General features: G+C 35.9%; 1 protein-coding gene across 10 annotated transcripts in view; it reads right to left on the bottom strand.

Moving 5' to 3' along the window:
- The window catches only part of CERT1 (ceramide transporter 1), a 148215-nt gene that overhangs the window by 123143 nt on the left and 2843 nt on the right, over nt 1–22229 (bottom strand). For all 10 annotated transcript variants that reach the window (XM_045393874.2, XM_015451613.3, XM_005557184.5 and 7 more), the window contains one exon: nt 19220–19354. In XM_045393874.2, the coding sequence (XP_045249809.1) occupies nt 19220–19354 (135 nt within the window). The remainder of the gene's footprint in view (nt 1–19219; nt 19355–22229) is intronic.

Below are 22229 nucleotides of genomic sequence, written 5' to 3' on the forward strand. Positions count from 1 at the left end.
AACTGATAAAATTCAACATCCTTTCATGATAAAAACCCTCACAAAATTGGGCATAGAAAGAACATACATCAACACAATAAAAGTCATACACAACAGACCCATGGCCTGTATCATAATAAATGGAACAAAAGTGAAAGCCTTCCCTGTAAGATCCGAAAGACAAGGATGTTCACCTTCACCATTGCTATTCAACATAGGACTGAAAGTTCCAGCTAGAGCAATCAGAAAAGAGAAAGAAATAAAGGGTATATGAATTGGAAAGAAAGAAATCAAATGATCCTTATTGGAAATGATATGACCTTATATTCGAAACAACCTAAAAACTCCACCAAAACTATTAGAACTCATACATTCAGTAAAGTTGCAGGATACAAAAATTAATACACAAAAATCAAGAGCATGTCTATATACCAACAAAAACCTCAAAAAGAAATCAAGAAAGCAATTTCATTTATAATAACTAGAAATAAAATGATACCTAGGAGTAAACTTAAGCAAAGAAGTGAAAGATCTCTACAATGAAAACTAAAAAACAGTGATTCAAGAAACTGAAGAGGACACACAGCAATGGAAAGATACCACATATTCACGGACTGGAAGAATCAATATTGTTAAAATGTCCATACTACCCAAAACAATCTACAGATTTGATGCAATCCCTATCAAAACAACAATGACATTGTTTACCAAACCACAAGAAACAATCCTAAAGTGTATAGAGAACCACAAAAGACCCAGAATAGCCAAAGACATCCTAAGCAGAAAGAACAAAACTGTAGGAATCCCACTATCTGACTTCAAATTATACTACAGAGCTATATAACCAAAACAGTATGGTACTGGCATATAAACATATATATAGACCAGTGAAACAGAATAGAGAGCTCAGAAACGAATCCATACACCTACAGTGAACTCATTTTTGAGAAAAGTGCCAAGAACATACATTGGGGAAAGGACAGTCTCTTCAATAAATAGTGCTAGGAAAAGTGGATATTCATAAGCAGAAGAATGAAACTAGACCCCTGTCTTTTGCTATACACAAAAATCATATCAAAATGGATTAAATACTTAAATCTAAGACCTCAAACTACGAAATTACTAAAAGAAAACACTGGGGAAACTTCAGAACACTGTACTGGTCAAAGATTTCTTGAGTAATACCACATACGCACAGGCAACCAGAGCAAAAATGGACAAATGAGATCACATCAAGTTAAAAGGTCCTTCTCTACAGAAAAGGAAACAATCAACAAAGAGACAACCCACAGAATGGGAAAAAATATTTGAAAGCTTACCATCTGACAAGGGATTAATAACCAGAATATACAAGAAGACGAAACAAGTCTACAAGAAGAAATCTAGTAATCCACTTAAAAAAATGGTGGAAAGATCTGAATAGACATTTCTCAAAAGACAACATACACTGGGCAAGCAGGTATGAGAAAAGGTGTCCAACAACACTAATGACAGAAATGCAACTGAAAACCACAATGAGATATTATCGCGTCCCATTTATAATGGCCATTATAAGTGTCCGTCAACAGACGAACGAATAAAGAAAATGTGGTAGATATACACAATGGACTACTATTTGGCCATTAAAAAGGATGCGATCCTGTCATTTCAAATAACATGGATGGAACTGGAGGACATTATGTCAACTGAAATAAACCAGGCACAGAATGACAAACTTTGCGTGTTCTTACTAATTTGTGTGAGGTAAAGATGAAAAGAAATGAACTCATGAAAACAGAAAGTACAATAATGGTTAGTTACCAGAGGCTGGGAAGATTAGAGGGAGTGAGTGCGGAGGTTTAATAAGTACAAAAATATAGTTAGATAGAATGAATAAGAATCTAGTATTTGACAGCACAACACACTGACTAGAGTGAACAAAAATTTACTATACATTTAAAAGTAACTAAAAATATAATTAGAATGTTTGTAACACAAAGAAATGATAAAAGCTTGTGGTGGATGCTGCATTTACCATGATGTGATTCTTACACACTGTATGCCTATATCAAAATATCGTATCTACCCCATAAATACCTACCATTATGTACCCATAACAGTTTTTAAAAAAAACAAAAAAACGAATTCTTGCCAATTCAAGTCTTCTAAACAACAAAAATAGTAACTTGAAAATGTTGATGTTTCTTTCAAAAGATTTATTTTTATACAGAACTTGCAAATGTTAAGTCTATCGCTAGTGTGAATTTAAAAACTAATAAATTCTCAGCAAATATACTTCATATAGTACTGCTAAACTCTAAATTTTAAGTTTTATCAAAGTTGTACATAGCTTATTTTAAAAATCACTTTTCTAAAGAATTGATATTTAAAGGACTCCTTGGTTAGATATAAAATCCTTGATCCACATTTTTTTTTCTAAGTTTAAAAACGCTGCTCCCTGTTGCCTTCTTTCTTAATTTTGTAAAGTGTGGTGCTAATCCAATTATTTTTGCTTTTATGATTTGTTCCTTTTGCTTGAAGAATTTTATATTTGATCTAACAGTTTTACTGTTCACAGTTTATCATTCTGGGTTAATTTTCCCAAGTACCCAGTATCCTTCTCAATGTGTACATCCAGCCTCTTTCTCTATTCTGAGACAGTTTTCCTTGATTATGGTTTTAAATAATGCCTCACTAAAAATTTTTTCTTTTCAGAGCCCATATAGCCAAGACAATCATAAGCAAAAAGAACAAAGCTGGAGGCATCATGCTGCTTGACTTCAAACTATATTACAAGGCTACAGTAACCAAAACAGCATGGTACTGGTAACAAAACAGATATATAGACCAGAACAGAACAGAGGCCTCAGAAATAACAACACACATTTACAAACATCTGATCTTTGACAAACCTGACAAAAATGAGCAATAGGGAAAGGATTCCATATTTAATAAACGGTGTTGGGAAAACTGGCTAGCCATATGCAGAAAACTGAAACTGGACCCCATTCTTACACCTTATACAAAAATTAACTCAAGATGGATTAAAGATTTAAACCTAAGACCCAAAACCATAAAAACCCTAGAAGAAAACCTAGGCAATATCATTCAGGACATAGGCATGGGCAAAGGCTTCATGACTAAAACACCAAAAGCAATGGGAACAAAAGCCAAAATTGAAAAACGGGATCTAATTAAACTAAAGAACTTCTGCACAGCAAAAGAAACTACTATCAGAGTGAACAGGCAACTTACAGAATGGGAGAAAATTTTTACAATGTACCCATCTGACAAAGGGTTGATATCCAGAATCCACAAAGAACTTAAATTTATAAGAAAAAAAAACACATCAAAAAGTGGGCGAGGGATATGAACACACACTTTTCAAGGGAAGACATTTATGCAGCCAACAAACATGAAAAAAAGCTCATCATCACTGGTCATTAGAGAAACGCAAATCAAAACCATAATGAGATATCGTCTCACGCCAGTTAGAATGGAGATCATTAAAAAGTCAGGAAACAACAGATTCTGGAGAGGATGTGGAGAAACAGGAACACTTTTACACTGCTGGTGGGAGTGTAAATTAGTAACCACTGTGGAAGACAGCGTGGCAATTCCTCAAGGATCTAGAAAGCAATGCCATTACTGGGTATATACCCAAAGGACTATTAATCACTCTACTATAAAGACAGATGCACAAGTATGTTTACTGCAACACTATTCACAATAGCAATTGCCCATCAATGTTAGCCTGGATAAAGAAAATGTGGCACATACACACCATGGACTACTACGCAGCCATAAAAAAGAATGAGTTCGTGTCCTTTGCAAGGACATGGATGAAGCTGGAAACCATCATTCTCAGCAAACTAACACATGAATAGAAAATCAAACACCGTATGTTCTCACTCATAAGTAGGAGGTAAACAATGAGAACATATGGGCTCAAGGATGGGAGCATCACACACCGGGGCCTGTCAGGAGGTTGGGAGCAACAGGAGGGATAGCATTAGGAGAAATATCTGATGTAGATACGGGTTGATGGTTGCAATAAACTACCACGGCACATGTACACCTAATGTAACAAACCTGCACATTCTGCACATGTATCCCAGAACTTAAAGTATAATAAAAAAAAAACCTTTTTTTTTCTTCTTCAGAGACTCTAGTAATACGAAAATTAGTCCTTGTCTGTTTTCCATTTTCAGTAATTTTTCTGATCCTTTTCATCTTACTTTCATTCTCTTCGTTGTTGTCTACTCTTTCAACATCTGTACTAAATTTTCATTTGACTCTATTTTCAATATCTGGTATCTTTTTTTGTTCGTTTAAGATAATCTATTGTCATTTTCTTTCATCTCTTTGAGTACAATTCTTTTTTTTCATTTTTCACCTGGTTTTTGCCCATTTTTGTTCTTGATTTTGAATTTCTGACTCAAGGTGGTTCCTCTTATCTTCAAAGTGTTGTATACTTTGAGTTCTATTTGGAGTGTATACTAATAGTTTTCATTTGCTTCGTAAGCAGTTTTATGGGATTAGAGGAATTTTCCTTAGTTGATTTGTATGAAATTGTCTCTAATTTTATAAACTAAAGGAAAGGATTTCATTTTCCTTTTGTTTCTTTTTGTGATTTGGGGGCATTTTTTCAATATCCTTAGTTTAATGGCATCTTTTCCTTTCTGTTGTTTGCCAAAGTCTAGATACCTGAGTGGAGTTTTGTTTTGATAGTAGACAAGAGGATTGTGGGACTTCTAATTTTTTGGTTCCTTTTTTTCTTGCAGGTCTTTAAAATTTTTCCTTGACCATCCAATTTCCAAAGAACTCTTCTGTTTTCCTTTTCTGTCTTCCAGAAGTTATACATTCAGAAGTCTGTCTCTTTATATCACATTTAAATGGCTGTCTAGCCCTTTAAAGTACTCATACTTTGAAATTCTTTTCCTGTAATCCTGCTCTGATCTGCCTGGTTAACTTTTTGCATTGAAAATACAAAAAAAAAAAAAAAAAGGGTAGATTTAATCTTTCTGGTGGTTCTTCCAGCTCTCCCTCACTAGTGCTCCTTCTGTCTTCTCAAGGAACATATCCTGGTCTCATTTTCCTTGCCACAGGGTCCTCTTGTGGCAATGGGGTAAAAGCATGTAGGATCACTGCACTGGAGTGTGTTACCTTTTTCTTACATGATTATTTTGCAGTTTTGGCATTATCTATCTACAAGTAATGTTGAAGGTGTTATTTCATGTAGAAATGATACAGATGTGAAGTTATTTTATATCTTCTAGGGAGATAACATTTTGGGATGCTGCTTACCACAAGCCTACCACCTACCACTGTCTTCAACTACTCAGAAGCCAACCCACAAATTAAAGAGTTAAATCATTCTAAACTCTTTGAGTCAAGGTTTGATATGAAAAACAGTTGTAGCTCTTCTCACCTTTATTTCTCTCTCCCTAACCATTTTCACCTTTTTCCTGATAATACATAAAATAGCTAGCACAATGCATGTTACAGTTGCTCAGTCCTTATTTATATTTAAAAAAATCTGATAATAATGGCCAGGTGCAGTGTCTCACACTGTAATCCCAGCAGTTTGAGAGGCCAAGGCTGGAGGAGTTTGAAACCGGTCTGGGCAACATAGCGAGACTCAGTCTCTACCAAGAAACAAAAACAAAAAACAAAAAAACAGCCAGGTGTGGTGGTGCACCTATAGTCCCAGCTACTATGGAGGCTGAGACAGGAGGATCATGAGCCCAGGAGGTCAAGGCGGCAGTGAGCCATGATTGCACCACTGCATTCCAGCCTGGATGACAGCATTAGGCCCTGTTTAAAATAAATAAATACAATTTTAAAAATTTGATGGTAGAGACAAAGATGAGAATGAGGTCTAAAGTGGTTCATTGAAAAGCTGTGGTTTAGTTGAGCCCAGGAGGAAAGACAGGCTTTTGATAGTACAGGAGGAAAAGGCATTCCAGATTAATAAAAATTTCAATTGGCAAATTCAGCAAAGGATGTCAAGGTGCCAGTTAGACAAGCAGCCAGGTTGGTACAAGGCGTGTTCATGTGTTCACCTCACACCTCTTCCTATTTCTGATACAATCACTATACTTAAGAGTTTCCTTAAATCTGAACTTTTACATCCATTGTTGAGATTGTTAGAACCAATAGCACAATACAGTATTTTTTATGTGTAACAACTCAATTGATTTAGATGCCAGAGCAACTATCAAAGTCCAGAGAGCAAGCAGTTAAGAAAATGAGATGATACAAAACACCAGTCATATCCATTCTTTACTTGAGCAAAGCTATTTTTCCTGCTTTAGGAAAGTGGTTTTCAAACTTTAGGATACATTAGAATCATTTGAAGGGTTTGTTAAAGACAGAATGCTGGACTCCATATCCAAGGTTTCTGATCCATTAGGTCTGGGGCAGGGCCTGAGAATTTGCATTTCCAACAAGTTCCCAGTTTACACTGATGTTACTGCCCTTGGAGATCACACTTTGAGTACAATAACCTCTATCACATCTTCCTCTTGTTTATTTAATTCTTCCTCGTTTTGATGGGGCATATCTTTCAGCAGAAGACAGACGTCTGTGTCTGTGGATGTGTTTTACTTTTTATTATGAAAAATTTCACATATATGAAAAAAACACAGATTAATGAACCCTCTTACCACTATTTGGCTTCAACAATTCTTAACTCATGGTTATTCTTTTTTTAAATCTACATCCTCATCAATTCATATCCTTCCCAAGGTATTATTCTGAAGCAAATTCTAAACATACTATTTCATCTGTAGATATGCAAATATGCATCTCTAAAATAAAATATTTTTAAAACAACAAGAGGTAAATTCGTTGAGACTATATTTTAAAACGTTTTCAGTCTGTCCTTATACTCGCTTGGTGACCTGGCTGTATATATAATTCATTGTTGAAAATAATTATTCTTCAGAAGAATGTAGGCATGATCCATTGCATCTTAGCTTCCAGCACTGCTTTTGAGAAGTCCACAGTCATTTTGAATCCTTAACCTTTGTTGTGATGTTTTTTCCCCTCTGGAAGCATCCAAGATCTTCTTCCCAGTGGTCTGACTCAGCATAATGTGTCTTTAACGTGAGTCTTTTAAAAAATCTATTATACTGGACATTGCTTGACCCTTTCGGTGTAAAACTCCTGTCCTTTATTTCCGTGAATTTTTTTTAAAATTCTTTCACTGATAATCCCTTTTTGCTCTGCTCTCTCTGCCAGGAGCTCCTATGTTCAGATGTTAGAACTCCTAGATCATTCCCTTAATTTTACCTATGTCCTATTTATTACCTTTAAAAAACCAAAAACCTTTTCTTTACTTTCAGGGAATGTCTATAATTCTACCTTCTAACTCTTCTAATTTCTTTCATCACTGCTACCATATTTATAATTTCCAAGAGCTCTTTTTTAACCTCTTCCTTTTTTATAGTATACTTACTTTTTCATGATTTCAAAAACTCTTATCTCTTTAAAAATGCTGACAAATTTCCTTCTTTATTTTTGTTGGACATCTGAATAATGTGTTTCCCAGTGTTGCATTTATTCTCTTGATCTCTTTCATATTGGAAACTTTCCTCATATGACTGACAGTCCTTTGCTGTCTGCTCATTTTTAACAGTAAGGAATCTTCTGACTGGAAATCCAAAGGCTGTACTTATAGAGTTTACCAAAAATGGACTTCACCACAGGATAATCCAGTTGGGCTACCTTATTAGGGAAGCTATATTGTTATCTTCAGGTCAAAACTCTTATGCTGCTCAGATTCTTAGGAAAGACCCCAGCAACCTTCTATCCTGAGGATTAGTTTGTTGGCCAGAGTTTGGAAGTCAGGGAATAGTGGAGGGATAGGGTTGTGTAAGGCTCAGTAGCTAGTTTGCTTGCTTCCTGAATCTGTATTCAATGTGATACCTTGATTTCAATTGTATCTGGTGCCTACTCCTCTACCCTCCAAGACCAGAGACCCACGATTTTATTCTCTCTATAGTGGTCCAGTGTGGGGAGGAAATATCGAGATTTGATTGTTTCTTAAATTGACATATAACTCATCCTCCTTACACACTCTCCACCCTCAACACCCCATTCCAGGAGGTATCCAGAACTGCTACAATGTTATATAATTATGATGTAAATCTAGTTTTGAGCTTCCCTAACTGATAGTTTAGGATCTGGGTTTCTCAGGTTTACTAACTCACTTAGCACTTGACCACTTCCAGTTTCTACAATGCTGTCTTCTGTAGTCTCTTCTGTTGTCCACTCTGTCTTTTGGGATTTAAACAGTTTTTAGCCCCATTTCTTTTCTTCATAAAGAAGAAGATAAACTAGATGTACCTTTACCTGGATGAAATTCCTACCTTTTAAAAAGCCAAGCGAAACTATCTGATGTCTTTCACAACAGGAGACAACTTTACTTTATCAAACTGGGTTTATGTGTAAGTTTTCAGGAATCATTACCCTTTCTTATCTCCCATCCTCGAGACATTATCACTTTACAGACTGCCTTAAAATCTAGGTAAGATTCAACCGGTCATGGCTTCTCAGTCTTTTGGTTCCTTATAATGAATTTATAAATAATCTTTTTCAAGTGGTGAATCCTCATTAGAGGGAAAGTATATTTTTAAAATACATAATTGTTGGATAATATATATTCTCTAAATTGGAGCCCAAGAGAATAGCTCAGCTTTCTTTATCAGCCACAATTTTCTTCCTTCAATAAAGACATGACCAGGTGCAGTGGCTCATGCCTGAAATCCCAGAACTTTGGGAGGCTGAGGCAGGCAAATTGCTTGAGTCCAGAAGTGCAAGACTAGCTTGGGCAATATGGTCAAACCCTATCTCTACAAAAACACACAAAAATTAGCCAGGAATGGTGGCGCATGCCTGTAGTCTTGGCTACCCCGGGGGGCTGAGATAGGAGAATCACTTCAGCCCAGGAGGTAGATGCTTCAGTGTACCGAGATCACACCACTGCACTCCAGCCTGGGCAACAGAGTGAGACCTTATCTCATAAAAAAAAAAAAAAAAAAAGAGAGACCAAACCTACACAGCACTCACTCCAAGGAAGCTAAATAGGAATACCAGCTCCCCTGGTGAATGCACTACATAACGAGTTGTCACCAAGTTTTAAAGTTAAGGCTTTGTCACTTTAAACAACAGAGTGCCACTGTAGACCCAACGTAAAAAATAAAAATTTAAAAACAGTGAGAAATGTTGCGTCTATACACATAACATAGAAAAAAAGTAAATAATAATGCTGTTAAGAACTCAGAGCAAAAAGTCATCAAAATACACATTCACATAGGTCTTAACTGTAGATAAGTTTTTAGTGTTAGTGACAAAAATCAGTCTCTCAGATTGGGAGAAAATATTTGCCAAACATGTACCTGACAAAAGTTATGGTATCCATAATACATATGAAGAATTCTCATAACTCAACATTAAGACAACAAACACAAGATATTTAAACAAACATCACAAAAGCTACAGATAAGCAAATGAAAAGATGTGCAACATCATTAGTCATTAGGAAAATGCAAATGGAAACCACAATGAGCTATCACTACATACCTACTAGAATGGTTAAGATAAAAAAAAAAAAGTGACAATACCGAATGCTGACAAAAATGCCAAGCAAATGGAATTCTCACACAATGCTAGTGAGATGGTAAACTGGTACTGCCACTTTGGAAAACAGTTTCACAGTTTCTTACAAAGTTAAACACAGTTTCTCATAAAGTTAAACATATACTTACCTTACAACCTAGCAATCCCATTGGTACGTATCTACCCAGGAGAAATGAAAATATGTTTATGCAAAGACCTGCATGCACATGTTTAGAGCAGCCTTATTTATTGTATCTCAAAACTGGAAACAAACATATATCCATCAACGGGTGAAGGCATAAGCAAAATATGGTACATCTCTATAGTGAAACAGTATTCAGCAAGAAAAAGCAACAAGAAAAAGCAACAACATGGATAAGTAGTAAAAGCATTATGTTAAGTTAAAAGCCGGACACAAAGAGATGCATACTATAAGATACCATGTATGTAACATGCTGGAACAGTGGTTACCAGAGGTTGGGGACACAGAGGTAACTGACTATAATGGAGCAGAAGAGAACTATCTGGGATTATGGAAATATTTTATATACGGATGTGGTAATGACTATATGACCGTATGTATTTGTGAAAACTATAACTGTATACTTCAAAAGGGTGAATTTTACTGTATGTAAATTATATCTCAATAAATGTGATTTTTTAAAAGGCACAACATATTTCTTTTTTAAAAAAAGACATAGAATAAGGAAAACCAAAAAAAGGTAGAAAACAATAAACAGAACAAAGAAAAAAAGAATATCTAGAATACACAGAAAACATATAAAGAGTTAACTATTTTTTTAGGTTGGTAAATAGAACTGTTTGGTGGAAGAAAATTTCTGAACACAGTTGCATGAGAATCTATTCAAACATGACACACTACATATCCTGGCTCTAATGAGTCAACTGCATCTTTGTCCCCCTTTGATAAAAGGGTTTGACAACTTCTGTCCTTTTAATTTTTTAACTGTAGGCTTTACTACCAATACAAACATTTCACAAAATAAATTTGAGAGCCTACTATTATGTGCCAAGAATTGTACAAAGTACTTTTTATGTTCTTTTAATTACATAATCATTCCATACTTAGATATTATCCCCTTTGTTCAATCAGTTAAGGAAGCTGAAAGCTCAGAGAAATTTAGTAATCTGCCAAACGTACCTTTGGCTGTAAAAAGTGATACGGTTCGGGCACGTCCCCACCCAAATCTTATCTTAAATTGGAGTTCCTATAATCCCCATGTGTTGTGGAAGGGACCTCATGGGAGATAATTGAATCATGGAGGTGATGGTTTTATAAGGGGCTTTTCCCCCTTTGCTTGGCTCTCATTCTTTCTCCTGCCACCCTGTTAAGAAGTGCCTTCCACCATGATTTTAAGTTTCCTGAACCTCCCCAGCCAAGCAGAACTGTGAGTCAATTAAACCTCTTTTCTCTATAAAAAGAAATACCCAGTCTCAGGTATTTCTTCATAGCAGCATGAGAACAGACTAATACAGTAAAATGGTACTGTAGAGAGTGGGGTGCTGCTATAAGGATATCTGAAAATGTGGAAGCGACTCTGGAATTGAGTAACAGGCAGAGGTTGAAACAGTTTGGAGGTTCAGAAGAACACAGGAAAACGTGAGAAAGTTTAGAATTTCCTAGAGACTTGAACGGCTCAGAAGACAGGGAGATGTGGGAAAGTTTGGAACTTCCTAGAGACTTGTTGAATGGTTTTGACCAAAATGCTGATATGGACAATGAAGTACAGGCTGAGGTGGCCTCGGATGGAGATGCGGAACTTGTTGGGAACTGGAGCAAAGGTGACTCTTGTTAAGCTTTAGCAAAGAGACTGGTGGCATTTTGTTCCTGCCCTAGAGATCTATGGAACTCTGAGCTTGAAAGACATGATTTAAGGTATCCGGCGGAAGAAATTTCTAGGTGGCAAAGCAGTCAAGATGAAGCAGAGCATAAAAGTTTGGAAAATCTGCAGCCTGTTGATGTGACAGAAAAGAAGGACGCGTTTTTTGGGGAGAAATTCAAGCCTACTGCAAAAATTTGCATAAGTAACAAGGAGCCAAATGTTATCAAGACAATGGGGAAAATGTCTCCAGGGCATGTCAGAGACCTTCATGGCAGCCCCTCCCATCAAATACCTGGAGGTCTAGGAGGGAAAAATGGGTTTCCTGGGCTGGGCCCAGGGCCTTGCTGCTTCATGCATTCTTGGGACATGGTGCCCTGTATCCCAGCTGCTTCAGCTCCAGCTGTGGCTAAAAGGGGTCAAGGCCACTGTGAGGACAGTTCAGGCCATTGTTTCAGAGGGTGCCAGCCCCAAGCCTTGGCGGCTTTCCCGTGTTGGGGCTGTGAGTGTAAAGAAGTCAAGAACTGAGGTTTAGGAACCTCGGCCTAGATTTCAGAGGATGTATGGAAACACCTGGATGTCCAGGCATTAGTTTGCTGCAGGAGTGGTGCCCTCACGGAGAACCTCTGCTAGGGCAGTACAGAAGGGAAATGTGGGGTTGAAGCCTCCCCACACACAATCTTCACTGGGGCAATACCTAGTAGAGCTGTGAGAAGAGGGCCACCTTCTTCCAGATCCCAGAATGGTAGATCCACTGATAACTTGCACTGTGCACCTGGAAAAGCTGCAGACACTCAATGCCAGCCTGTGAAAGCAGCCAGGAGGGGGGTTTGTATTCTGCAAAGCCACAGGGATGGAGCTGCCCAAGGCGATGGGAGCCACCTCTTGCATAAGCGTGACCTGAATGTAAGACATGGAGTCAAAGGAGCTCATTTTGGAGCTTTAAGATTTGGCTGCCTGCCAATTTCTCCCATTTGGAATGGGTGTATTTACCCACTGCCCGTACCCCCAATGCATCTAAGAAGGAACTAATTTGCTTTTATTTTCACAGGTTCACAGGTGGAGGGGACTTGCCTTGTCTCAGATGAGACTTTGGACGTGGACTTTTGGGTTAATGCTGGAATGAGCTGAGACTTTGGGGGACTGTTGGAAAGGCATGACTGTGTTTTGAAATGTGAGGACATGAGATGTGGGAGGCTCCAGCGGCAGAATGATACAGTTTGGCTGTGTCCCCACCCAAATCTCATCTTGAATTGTAGTTCCCATAATCCCCACGTGTTGTGGGAGGGACCTGCTATGAGGTAATTGAATCACGGGAGTGATGGTTTTATAAAGAGCTTGTCCCCCTTTGCCTGGTTCACATTCTGTCACCTGCCGCCCTGTGAAGTGCCTTCTGCCATGATTGGAAGTTTCCTGAGGCCTCCCCAGCCATGAAGAACTGTGAGTCAATTCAGTCTCTTTTTTAATAAATTATCCAGTCTCAGGCATTTCTTCATAGCAGTATGAGAATGCACTAATACACACAGTTAAGGTCTGAACCCAGATTTGACTTCATAGCCCATGCATGATGTTCTAAACACTTTGGAATTAAGAGTTGCTTTATAAATATTTAACAGTCATGTTCCTGCAACCCCTACACAAAATAAAATGCACCACATATACAATTTTCTTATGCCCAGTGATGTCATAAAATAACAGATGGGAATCTAAAGACTTGGGTTCTTGAGTTAACAGACACTTTGTGTTATGGGTTGAACTGTGCCCCCCTCAAAATCATATTATATGTTCAAGTCTTATCTCCCAGTACCTCTGAATGTGACCTTGTTTGAAAATAGCAGCATTGTGGATTTAATTAGTTAGAATGAGATAACAGTGGAGTAGGTTGGGCCCCTAATCCAATATGACTGGTGTCCTGATAAATAGGGGAAATCTGGAAAAAGACAAATACATAGAAAGAATGCCATGTGTACATGCAGGCAGAGACTGGAGTGATGCATCCACAAGCCATGGAGTACCAAAGATTGTCAGCAAACCACCAAATGTAAGGAGAAACTCATGAAACAGCTTCTTCCTCACCGCCAACAGAAGGAACCAACCCTGCCCACACCTTGATCCTATTTCCAGCCTCTGGAACTGTGAAACAATAAATTTCTGTTGTTTAAGTCACCCAGTTTGTGGTACTTTCTTATGGCAACCCTAGCAAATGAATACATTTTATAATTATATAATTTAAATTATATAATTTTCTGTAAGTTATTTCTACATTCTAAGCCCCAGATTTCAACAGGTGCCCTTTTTCATGTTTTTCTTCTTCCAAGACCTCTTACCAAATATTTTAAGTACTTTCTACTTCATGCTATCTGAGTTACATTATCTGAATCACATGTTATTGAAAGATGGAATATATTGTTTTCAAATGAACTGCTAAACAGATAAATTATGAGTTCCTCAAAGCATAAATCTTAGCAGATTGAGAGTCTCACTTCTTTAAAAATTCACTGACAAATGCCCCTCCAATGAGAATTAACAACTAGTTTCTTATCTAGTGCTTTTATTTGCTGCATACCTTCCTCTCTTTCCTTTAGTTCTCACTAATACAGTTCAATATAGTAAAACTGCACACTTGAGAAAAGGCCAACTTCTTGGATTTCTCACTAATTTGGAGACCTTATAATGACTACTTAAGGCACTAATCATCTTTGGTGATATCCAATTTGCTGAACTTCATCTCCATAATGTAATTTCTCATTTTACAATTCCACATTCAAAAACCTTTTAGATCTGACTACTATCTGGCACTTTCAAAATTTATGTTTATTTTTGTGGTTCTCTTCAATTTTGAACACTTCCTTCCCTTGCTTTTACATCTCCATTGTCTGGTTTTTGTTTTTTGGGTACTTTTTTTTAGACAGGGTCTCACTCTGTCTCCCAGGCTGGAGGGCAGTGGCATCACCTTGGCTCCAACTGCGAGGCTGAAGTAACTGATCCTCCCACCTCAGCCTCCAAAGTAGCTGAGACTACAGGTATGTACCACCACGCCAAGTTGATTTGTGTATTTTTTGATGTAGAGATGGGGTTCCATCAGTTTCTTTAATTTTTCCAAGATCTTTCAACTTCCACTCTTGTGGCAAGCCCCTACCCCACCAACTTACCTAACTACTATTTGGATTTAATTTTTTTTTTAATCCAACAGTAACATTTTCATTACCTTTCAGTTTTCCTTCTAAAATTTTAAAACATAAAACTGGCAAATTTCCCTAAAACCAACCTATGATAAGAATAATAGGAATCCTACTCATTTGGTGATTTGAGAAGTTCAACAAGATATCAGGTATACAAAGGCAGATGCCTAAGGTGAGACATGAAACTACAGAACTTAGGAAAACCAACTCTATCTGAAGATATTATACCAAAAATTTCTACCTGTTTTAATTTTAGTAACTGCAAATAAATTACTTTTATCTTCACCAATGGATCATTAGCAGTTTAAGGAACTGGTTGAAGAAATACTCACAACATAATTTTAAACAGAGGGTAAGAAGGAGGACAAGCCGAATGCCCAAAAGACAGTCCAGAAACAACCTTAAATAAACATGGGACCGTAACATATGATGAAAGTGGTGTTTCAAACCACTTGGAAAAAGATGAGTTATTTAATTAATGCTACCCAGATACACAATTAGTCATGTGGAAAAAAATTAAAAACATCCTTAAACTCCTTAAACTAAACTCCTTAAACTAAAATAACTTTCACAGGAATCAAAATTCAAGTATAAATTTTAGATGAAAATATATCTACATTTATATATAGAGAGTCTTTGACAGAGAAACACCTATCTAAACAAGTAAATATAGAAGCCATAATAAAAGATGCCAATAAGAGTATGTAAAAATCTAAGATTTCTCTAGGGCCTAATATAGACCATAAAACAAGCAAAGAAGGAACAGACAAGTGACAATGTGGGGGAAAATATTTGCAACAAATGTGCCAAATGGCTAATTATCATATGAAGAGTTTCCACAAGCCAACAAGAAAAACCAAAAAAAGTACATAAGCAACTGGAAAAGGAAAAAGAAATAAAAATGGCTATAAATTATTAAGTTACTCAACCTCATGGATAAAAAGTGCAATTTAAAATAGTAAGATACCATTTTAATGTAGCAGTTTGACAAATACTTTAACATTTGCCAACACCCAAATTCCTCAATACTTGCGGGTAGGGAGAAACAGAGGCACTCATTCACTACTGGTAGGAGTGAGGAGTGGTACTGTTTTGAAGGAGTATTTGACAATAACTAAAAACAAATTTTAAAGTACATATTTGTTTCAATAATGACTGTAATAAAAATTGGCATGATTTAAGTGTGCAAAAACAAGGACCAGGCAAATAAATATATCCATACGATTCAACAGAATATAATAGTTAATGTGTAAGATTTATTAAAACAAGGTGCAGAACGCAACGCTTAATATGATACCATTTGTGTAAATATTTATGAAAGATATAAACAAATCCTTGTATAGGCTCACACATTTTCTGAAAGGATGACCAGAAATTTAAGTTTGGTTGTCCCTTGAGTGCAAGACTAAAAATCAGCATGTACTTCTTAAACTTTTTAATGCCATGAATTATAATTTTTATCATGTGCACTTTATTTAAAAAATAGAATTTAAAAAGTAAACAGTGTAAATTTTCCATAAACATTTGCTTTTAACTGAAACAATTACAACTAACATATTCAGAATATCTACTATGTGACAAATTTTGTAGCAGGGGCTGGGTCTTCTAAGTATCAAGCTATAATAACTGAAGAATTCAACTGTCTTTCTACAAACACTTATTCTACATACAAATAGCTCTTTTTACACAAAGTAAGGGAATACTATTTTTCCTCTCACCTACTTACTGTCAATTCTTTCACATTAAGGAATAAATTCTCTCAAGACATATTTTCTTCCTTGAAATTATTTCACCCACTTTATTATCACACAACTAAAGAACATTCTTTTTATAAGACTGATTTAATCATTAAACTAAGAATGAACTTAAAATGGATCAAGCTCTATCAAGAAATGTGGGCTCAGATGCTAGATGCTTAAAATGGATTAGGCTCTATCAAGAAATGTGGCCTCAGGGCTCAAGATCCACCAACAAATAATATAGTAATGAATGGTTATAGTAAAGTCACATCAACTCTTCAAGCCCAGATTTCTTCGTATGTGAATGTTATCAATTTCATAAGGGTGCCATATAAAGAAATTAAACATTTATATTCTTTGTATTCTGACATGAAGTGATATAGGCAATAGCCCATATTTAAGGGAAAAAAATGCCAAGAGATTAGTATTTAATGAGGAATATTACTATTACATTTATTTATTTAACTAAAGTACACACTCTAATTTGTAAACTTCATCCTGAGTTCACTGAATTCAGTTATATTTTCAATTTCCTTTAAATATGTAATATGGAGTCTGTGAATCCACAGGGCAAGGAAAAGTTCAAGTTAATAATATAAATGCTTGTGTTTTTTCCTATCATCTGTTTCATTGTATCTAAGACTACCACACAGATTTTGCTGCCTCATTCATCTTTTTAGTTTTACTTCTATTATCTCTCCTTTAAAGAATTCAAATTGTTCCACATTCCTACTCATGTCTTTTACTATGTACTACAATGAAAGTTATGCATGTACATATAGCTGTAACAAAAATCATTTACAATAAAGTAACAGTTTTCTTCCTGAGAAGATGGATGTAAATGTTTATTTAAAATTTTCTTTTCTCGAAATAAGCCAGGCAATATTATTATAGTCCATAATTCAAGACAGAATAACTGTATCTAAATCCACAGAAACTAGCATGAATACTACTACTTAGGGAACAATAAAGATAAAATTTAATTCCTCCCCATTTTTACATCAATCATTATGCTACTTTCAAACACTTAAGCATTGAAACTAATAAACATCCAATAATACGCAAAAGAAGGGGAGTGGAGGATCAAGGAAAAACACTTCAAGATCGCAAGGTACATTTCAATCCACTATTCTGTCCCCTGACATGAATAATGATCTATCTTAGAAGAAAAACACCCAAAATATTAAACTAGATACAATTTCTAAACACATTACAATGTACCACATACCAATTAAAATAAATACTGAGCCTTTATGTTAAAGCTATTTCCTAAAAATTGTCTCTAAGAATAGAGAGTAGTAGTTTCATTATCGACACTTCCAAACACTTTTTCTGTGTTTCTCTAATTTGATATTCAATTCTAAACTTTTGTTTTCAAACTTTGAATATACAAGGGGGGAAATAATGTATAAAAAATAATGTAAAAATACTGTAAGATTTTCCCTAACTGCATAACAAACGTGTGCTAAGTTAGGATTAGATATTAACAGAAATCTGAAGTATTACATACATATATATATACTCTAACTTTTGTAAGCCATATAAATTCTATCACAAAATGTGACTTCTCTTTGAGTGAGTTAGTAAAATCTGTATTTTTGTTTTAACATACCCATTTTCAGATTTTAACTACAATAGGTCCCTTAACTGACCTCTATTTAATTCTCGGACCTTAGCCAACACTTTTTTTTTTTTTTGCCCATGGCATGCTGACCATTCTTAACTAGTATGCTATTTTTTGTATAATCAGGCATTTCTAACTAGTTGGGTTACAAGTTTAACAAGTCATTGGTTGTTCCCAAATCTGTTTATGTCCGTTTACTTGTTATAGTTCTTACATATCTTAAACATTATTTATGTCTAATGACTATGAGTGCAAAAAGGAACAGTTGTTTCTATACAATAAGTTAAATGTAAATTAAGTAGGCCGGGTGTGGTGGCTCACACCTGTAATCCCACCACTTTGGGAGGCTGAGGTGGGTGGATCACTTGAGATCAGGAGTTTGAGACCAGCCTGGCCAACACAGTGAAACCCCATTTCTACTAAAAATACAAAAATTAGCCAGGCGTAGTGGCACGCAGCTATAGACACAGCTACTTGGGAGGCTGAGGCAGAAGAATTGCTTGAACCTGGGAGGTCGAGGTTGCAGTGAGCTGAGATCACGGAACTGCACTCCAGCCTGGGTGACAGAGCAAGACTGTCTCAAAAACAAAACAAAAAAACAAAAAAAGAACAACAAAATGTAAACTAAGTAGAATGACTCAACAAAAGTGAGTTATTCTTTCAAAGGGTGTTGAATTAGATAAAAGTGACATAACTGCAAAATATAAGGGGAAATCATAAAAAGTTAGAAGGAGCCTATACTTAGGGTTTTTCAAAAGCTATCTTTAGACTTTTATTCCACGTTAGAGATATCAAAACTGCAAATAGTAAATCATGTGTGAGGAATATAAGAACAGCTTCTCTCAACTCCACAAAGAGATGGCATTAGCTCAATGTTAAAAAGTTTATATTTTTTAAGTTAAAATTTTAGAACGTTACCTACAAGATGTATTATTTTTAAATTTTCAGTAACCTACAAAGTAACTGTCCCAGCCTCAACAAATAAAAAGCCTTCAAACTTTTTTTTTCCCTAAAGTCCTTAAACCAGTTTGATATACCCACTAGATAAAAACTACCTGTCTATGCAAAATAACAATACGTAGCAAAAAGCACAGTAAAATAATTTTATGGAAAAAAGTATTAGAATGTATATTCTTCAAGGGCAAGGATCTTTATCTTATTCACAGATGTATCCTGAACATGTAGAACAGTTCCTGGTACGTGGCTGACACTCAGTAAATATTTGTTAAATGAAGAAGAAAAGGAACTTACTGTGATGACAGCCTTGCTAAGACAGATGGATCCCCTGCAGCCATACTCTGTTTCGTCTTCAGATTTGTAGTAACTCAGAGCATTATTTTTCAAAACTACCCAACGATCCTGCCACCCATGAATGTAGTTTGTCCACTGGGAGTGGGAAGGGGAACGGAAGGGAGAAGAAAACAAAAAAGAGAAGTATTTTAGAAATCCAAACTTTTTGAAACAGCAATGTAATTTTAAAACCAAAACGTGAAAAGTCCAACTTAATTCTAGGCATAAACAGTAAAATGATTACAGAAAGTGAAAAGTTGAGATTTTCTAGATTGCATAATGATTTTCAGTAATTTTTACAATATTATAAATAAACTGTTAAGAAACAAAATATATCATTTTCTTCTAACATTTGAAGAATAAAACAAAAGCCAGATTTTGGTTAAAATTATTGTTTGTTCTCTGTGTGCTTTCATCCTCTCCTAAGTACCTTCATGATACTTGTTTTGGTCCTTGTCATAATTAACATATTCAACAGAGAAGTATGTTCCGTTAGGTATGGAGTCTCTCATTTTCTGACACCAAAGACTGCATGAAGCCTTCTAAATCAACGGAAGTATAAAGTCAATTATTACTAAACTCTACTTTTGTTGTTATTCCCATATGAAAATTTATAATGGTCATAACTATATCAAAATAAAAATAATAATCTTTAGTAAGTTGGCATCAACTTTAACTTCTCCTCTACAGAACTGAATAATATTTAAAATGGCCAATTCATTTTCCAAGTTTCTCTGAACATATATTTTTCAAACTCAAGAGTAATAAAACAAAAATAAAATTGGTTTTCAAAAACATATAGGATTGCCTTCAATACCTTAAAAGAGTTTCTGTGTTGCTAAAGTCTTGCTGCACAGTGAACATCACAATAAACTGGAAAAGGGAGAAATGTAACCTTTACAGGACTACTTATTTTTGCATGTTTTTTCTATGCTCTGGGGTTTTAAGTATAGAAAAATCTCAAAACTATCTGCCAATTCCAAAAACTAATTAAAAATGGATTGCCAAAATATACTGCATTGGCTCAGGCTCTATATCCACTGAGAAATCTTTTTCTATTCTCTAATTAAGCATTTTTGAGATTTATTCAGTTCTTAAATTTTCTTTTATTTTGTATTTTTTTGAGACAGGGTCTCACTCTGTCACTCAGGATGGAGTGCAGTGGCACCATCTCAGCTCACTGCAACCTCCCAGGCTCAATCTTCCTTCCTCCTCTTCCCAAGTGATTGAGACTACAGGTGCGTGCCCCCACGTCTGGCTAACTTTTTGTAGTGATGAGGTTTCACTATGGTGCCAAGGCTGGTTTCAAACTCCTGGGCTCAAGGATCTGTTTTCCTTGGTCTCCCAAAGTGCTGGGACTACAGGTGAGCCACCATCCCTAGCCAGTTCTTAATTTTTCTAAGCCCCATCATTACAACCCCTCTCTGAGAACTCATCCAAGCTGACAATTTAACTCATTCTAGTGGCTCCTAATCACCACTTCCTTACTTCTAACCGCTTGTGATGTACCACCACTTAGACAAAGGGTTGAAATAAATGATAGTTACCAACAAAACTGAATTTACTTCTATAAGGTGTACTTCCTTCCTATTTTCCTACTTCTTCTTTCCTGCTACTTCTGCTCAGAGTCTGTGTATTAGATATACAAACAGATTAGTGTATACAGGATTAAACAGGCTCAACTACTCTACAACTCACGTGAAGAGTTTTGACAAGTTACTTTTGTAAGCTTCAGTTTCTTTGCCTGTTGATTGATGGCTGAATAAAATAATGAAAATGCCTAGCATAGTCACAGAAGATACTCCTAAGTGTTCCTTCTCAATATTTATAGCCCATCACCAAAACCTGCTTATCTTTCCTTCATAGTAAACCCTTAAATTTGCCTCCTCTTCTCATTTTCAACTATTCCAATCAAATTACCCAGTTCCTGTATTCCTTACAGGACTTAATCTTTTCTCTAGTATCTTCTGTGTTTTTCATAATTTACACAAGCTTATTTACTTACTAAGCATGTTTGCTTACTTTTCTTACATGTTGACCATATTGAGTCTCCAGCTCCAAAACTTACATGGACAACTTCCCACTGACTGTCATACAAATTGTTTAGGGCATTCAAGACCCACCATGGATTAATCTTACCTCATTTATAATTACCACACTTCATAAGGCTAAATTTTGTGATAGTGGTCAAGTTACTTACTCTGTGTTCTTTTCTTTGTCAAACTCTGTCTCTCAGAGTTAAGTTTAAACAAGAATAGACTTAGAACAGTGCCTGGACATAGTATTTTCTGAATCTGAGGAAGAGTTATACATGGCTAATGAAGCTTAACCTTCAGCATTTCTCACTAGAACAGAACTCTTTCAATATTAGAGAAGGGACCCCAGCAATTATGTATCCGTAATTCAATATTATGTTCTTGTAAGAGGCTGAACAAACTATATCAGCTTCACGACTCTTTTCTCAGTAAGCTGTTAGCTGTTATTATGACACCTGGAAGACAAGTTTTTTGTCTTTTCTCTGCTCTCATAATGTTCCCTCACTCTTCCCCATTTAACAAATACAGACAAGGCAATATGCTAGACATTGCAGGAGAACTGAATGTTACTGTGGCAAACAGGCCAGCAAACACAAACACAAGAGAAAAAAATATATATTTAGAATAAAACAAAATGCTATGGGAATTCAAGTGAAGGAGGTCTTGAATGATGGCAAAATACAAAAAGGCTTTACGGAAAGGACAGTATTTGACTTGGACTCTTAAGGATGGACAGAATTTCAAACAGTTTGGTGTGTGCAAAAACAGAAGGTAAACCATGAAGGATGGAGGAAATTCAGAAATTGAATGAGATTATTTTATCCAGCCTTAGTTGCTCTCAAGTCCTACTAAGGCATGCATCTTTTCCCCACCATGATCCATCACGATACTTGTTATAACCAGACAGAATTATTGTCTATCAAGTATTTTTGGAA

Source organism: Macaca fascicularis, chromosome 6 (assembly GCF_037993035.2).
Source record: "Macaca fascicularis isolate 582-1 chromosome 6, T2T-MFA8v1.1".
In the NCBI taxonomy this organism is placed as follows: Eukaryota; Metazoa; Chordata; class Mammalia; order Primates; family Cercopithecidae; genus Macaca; species Macaca fascicularis.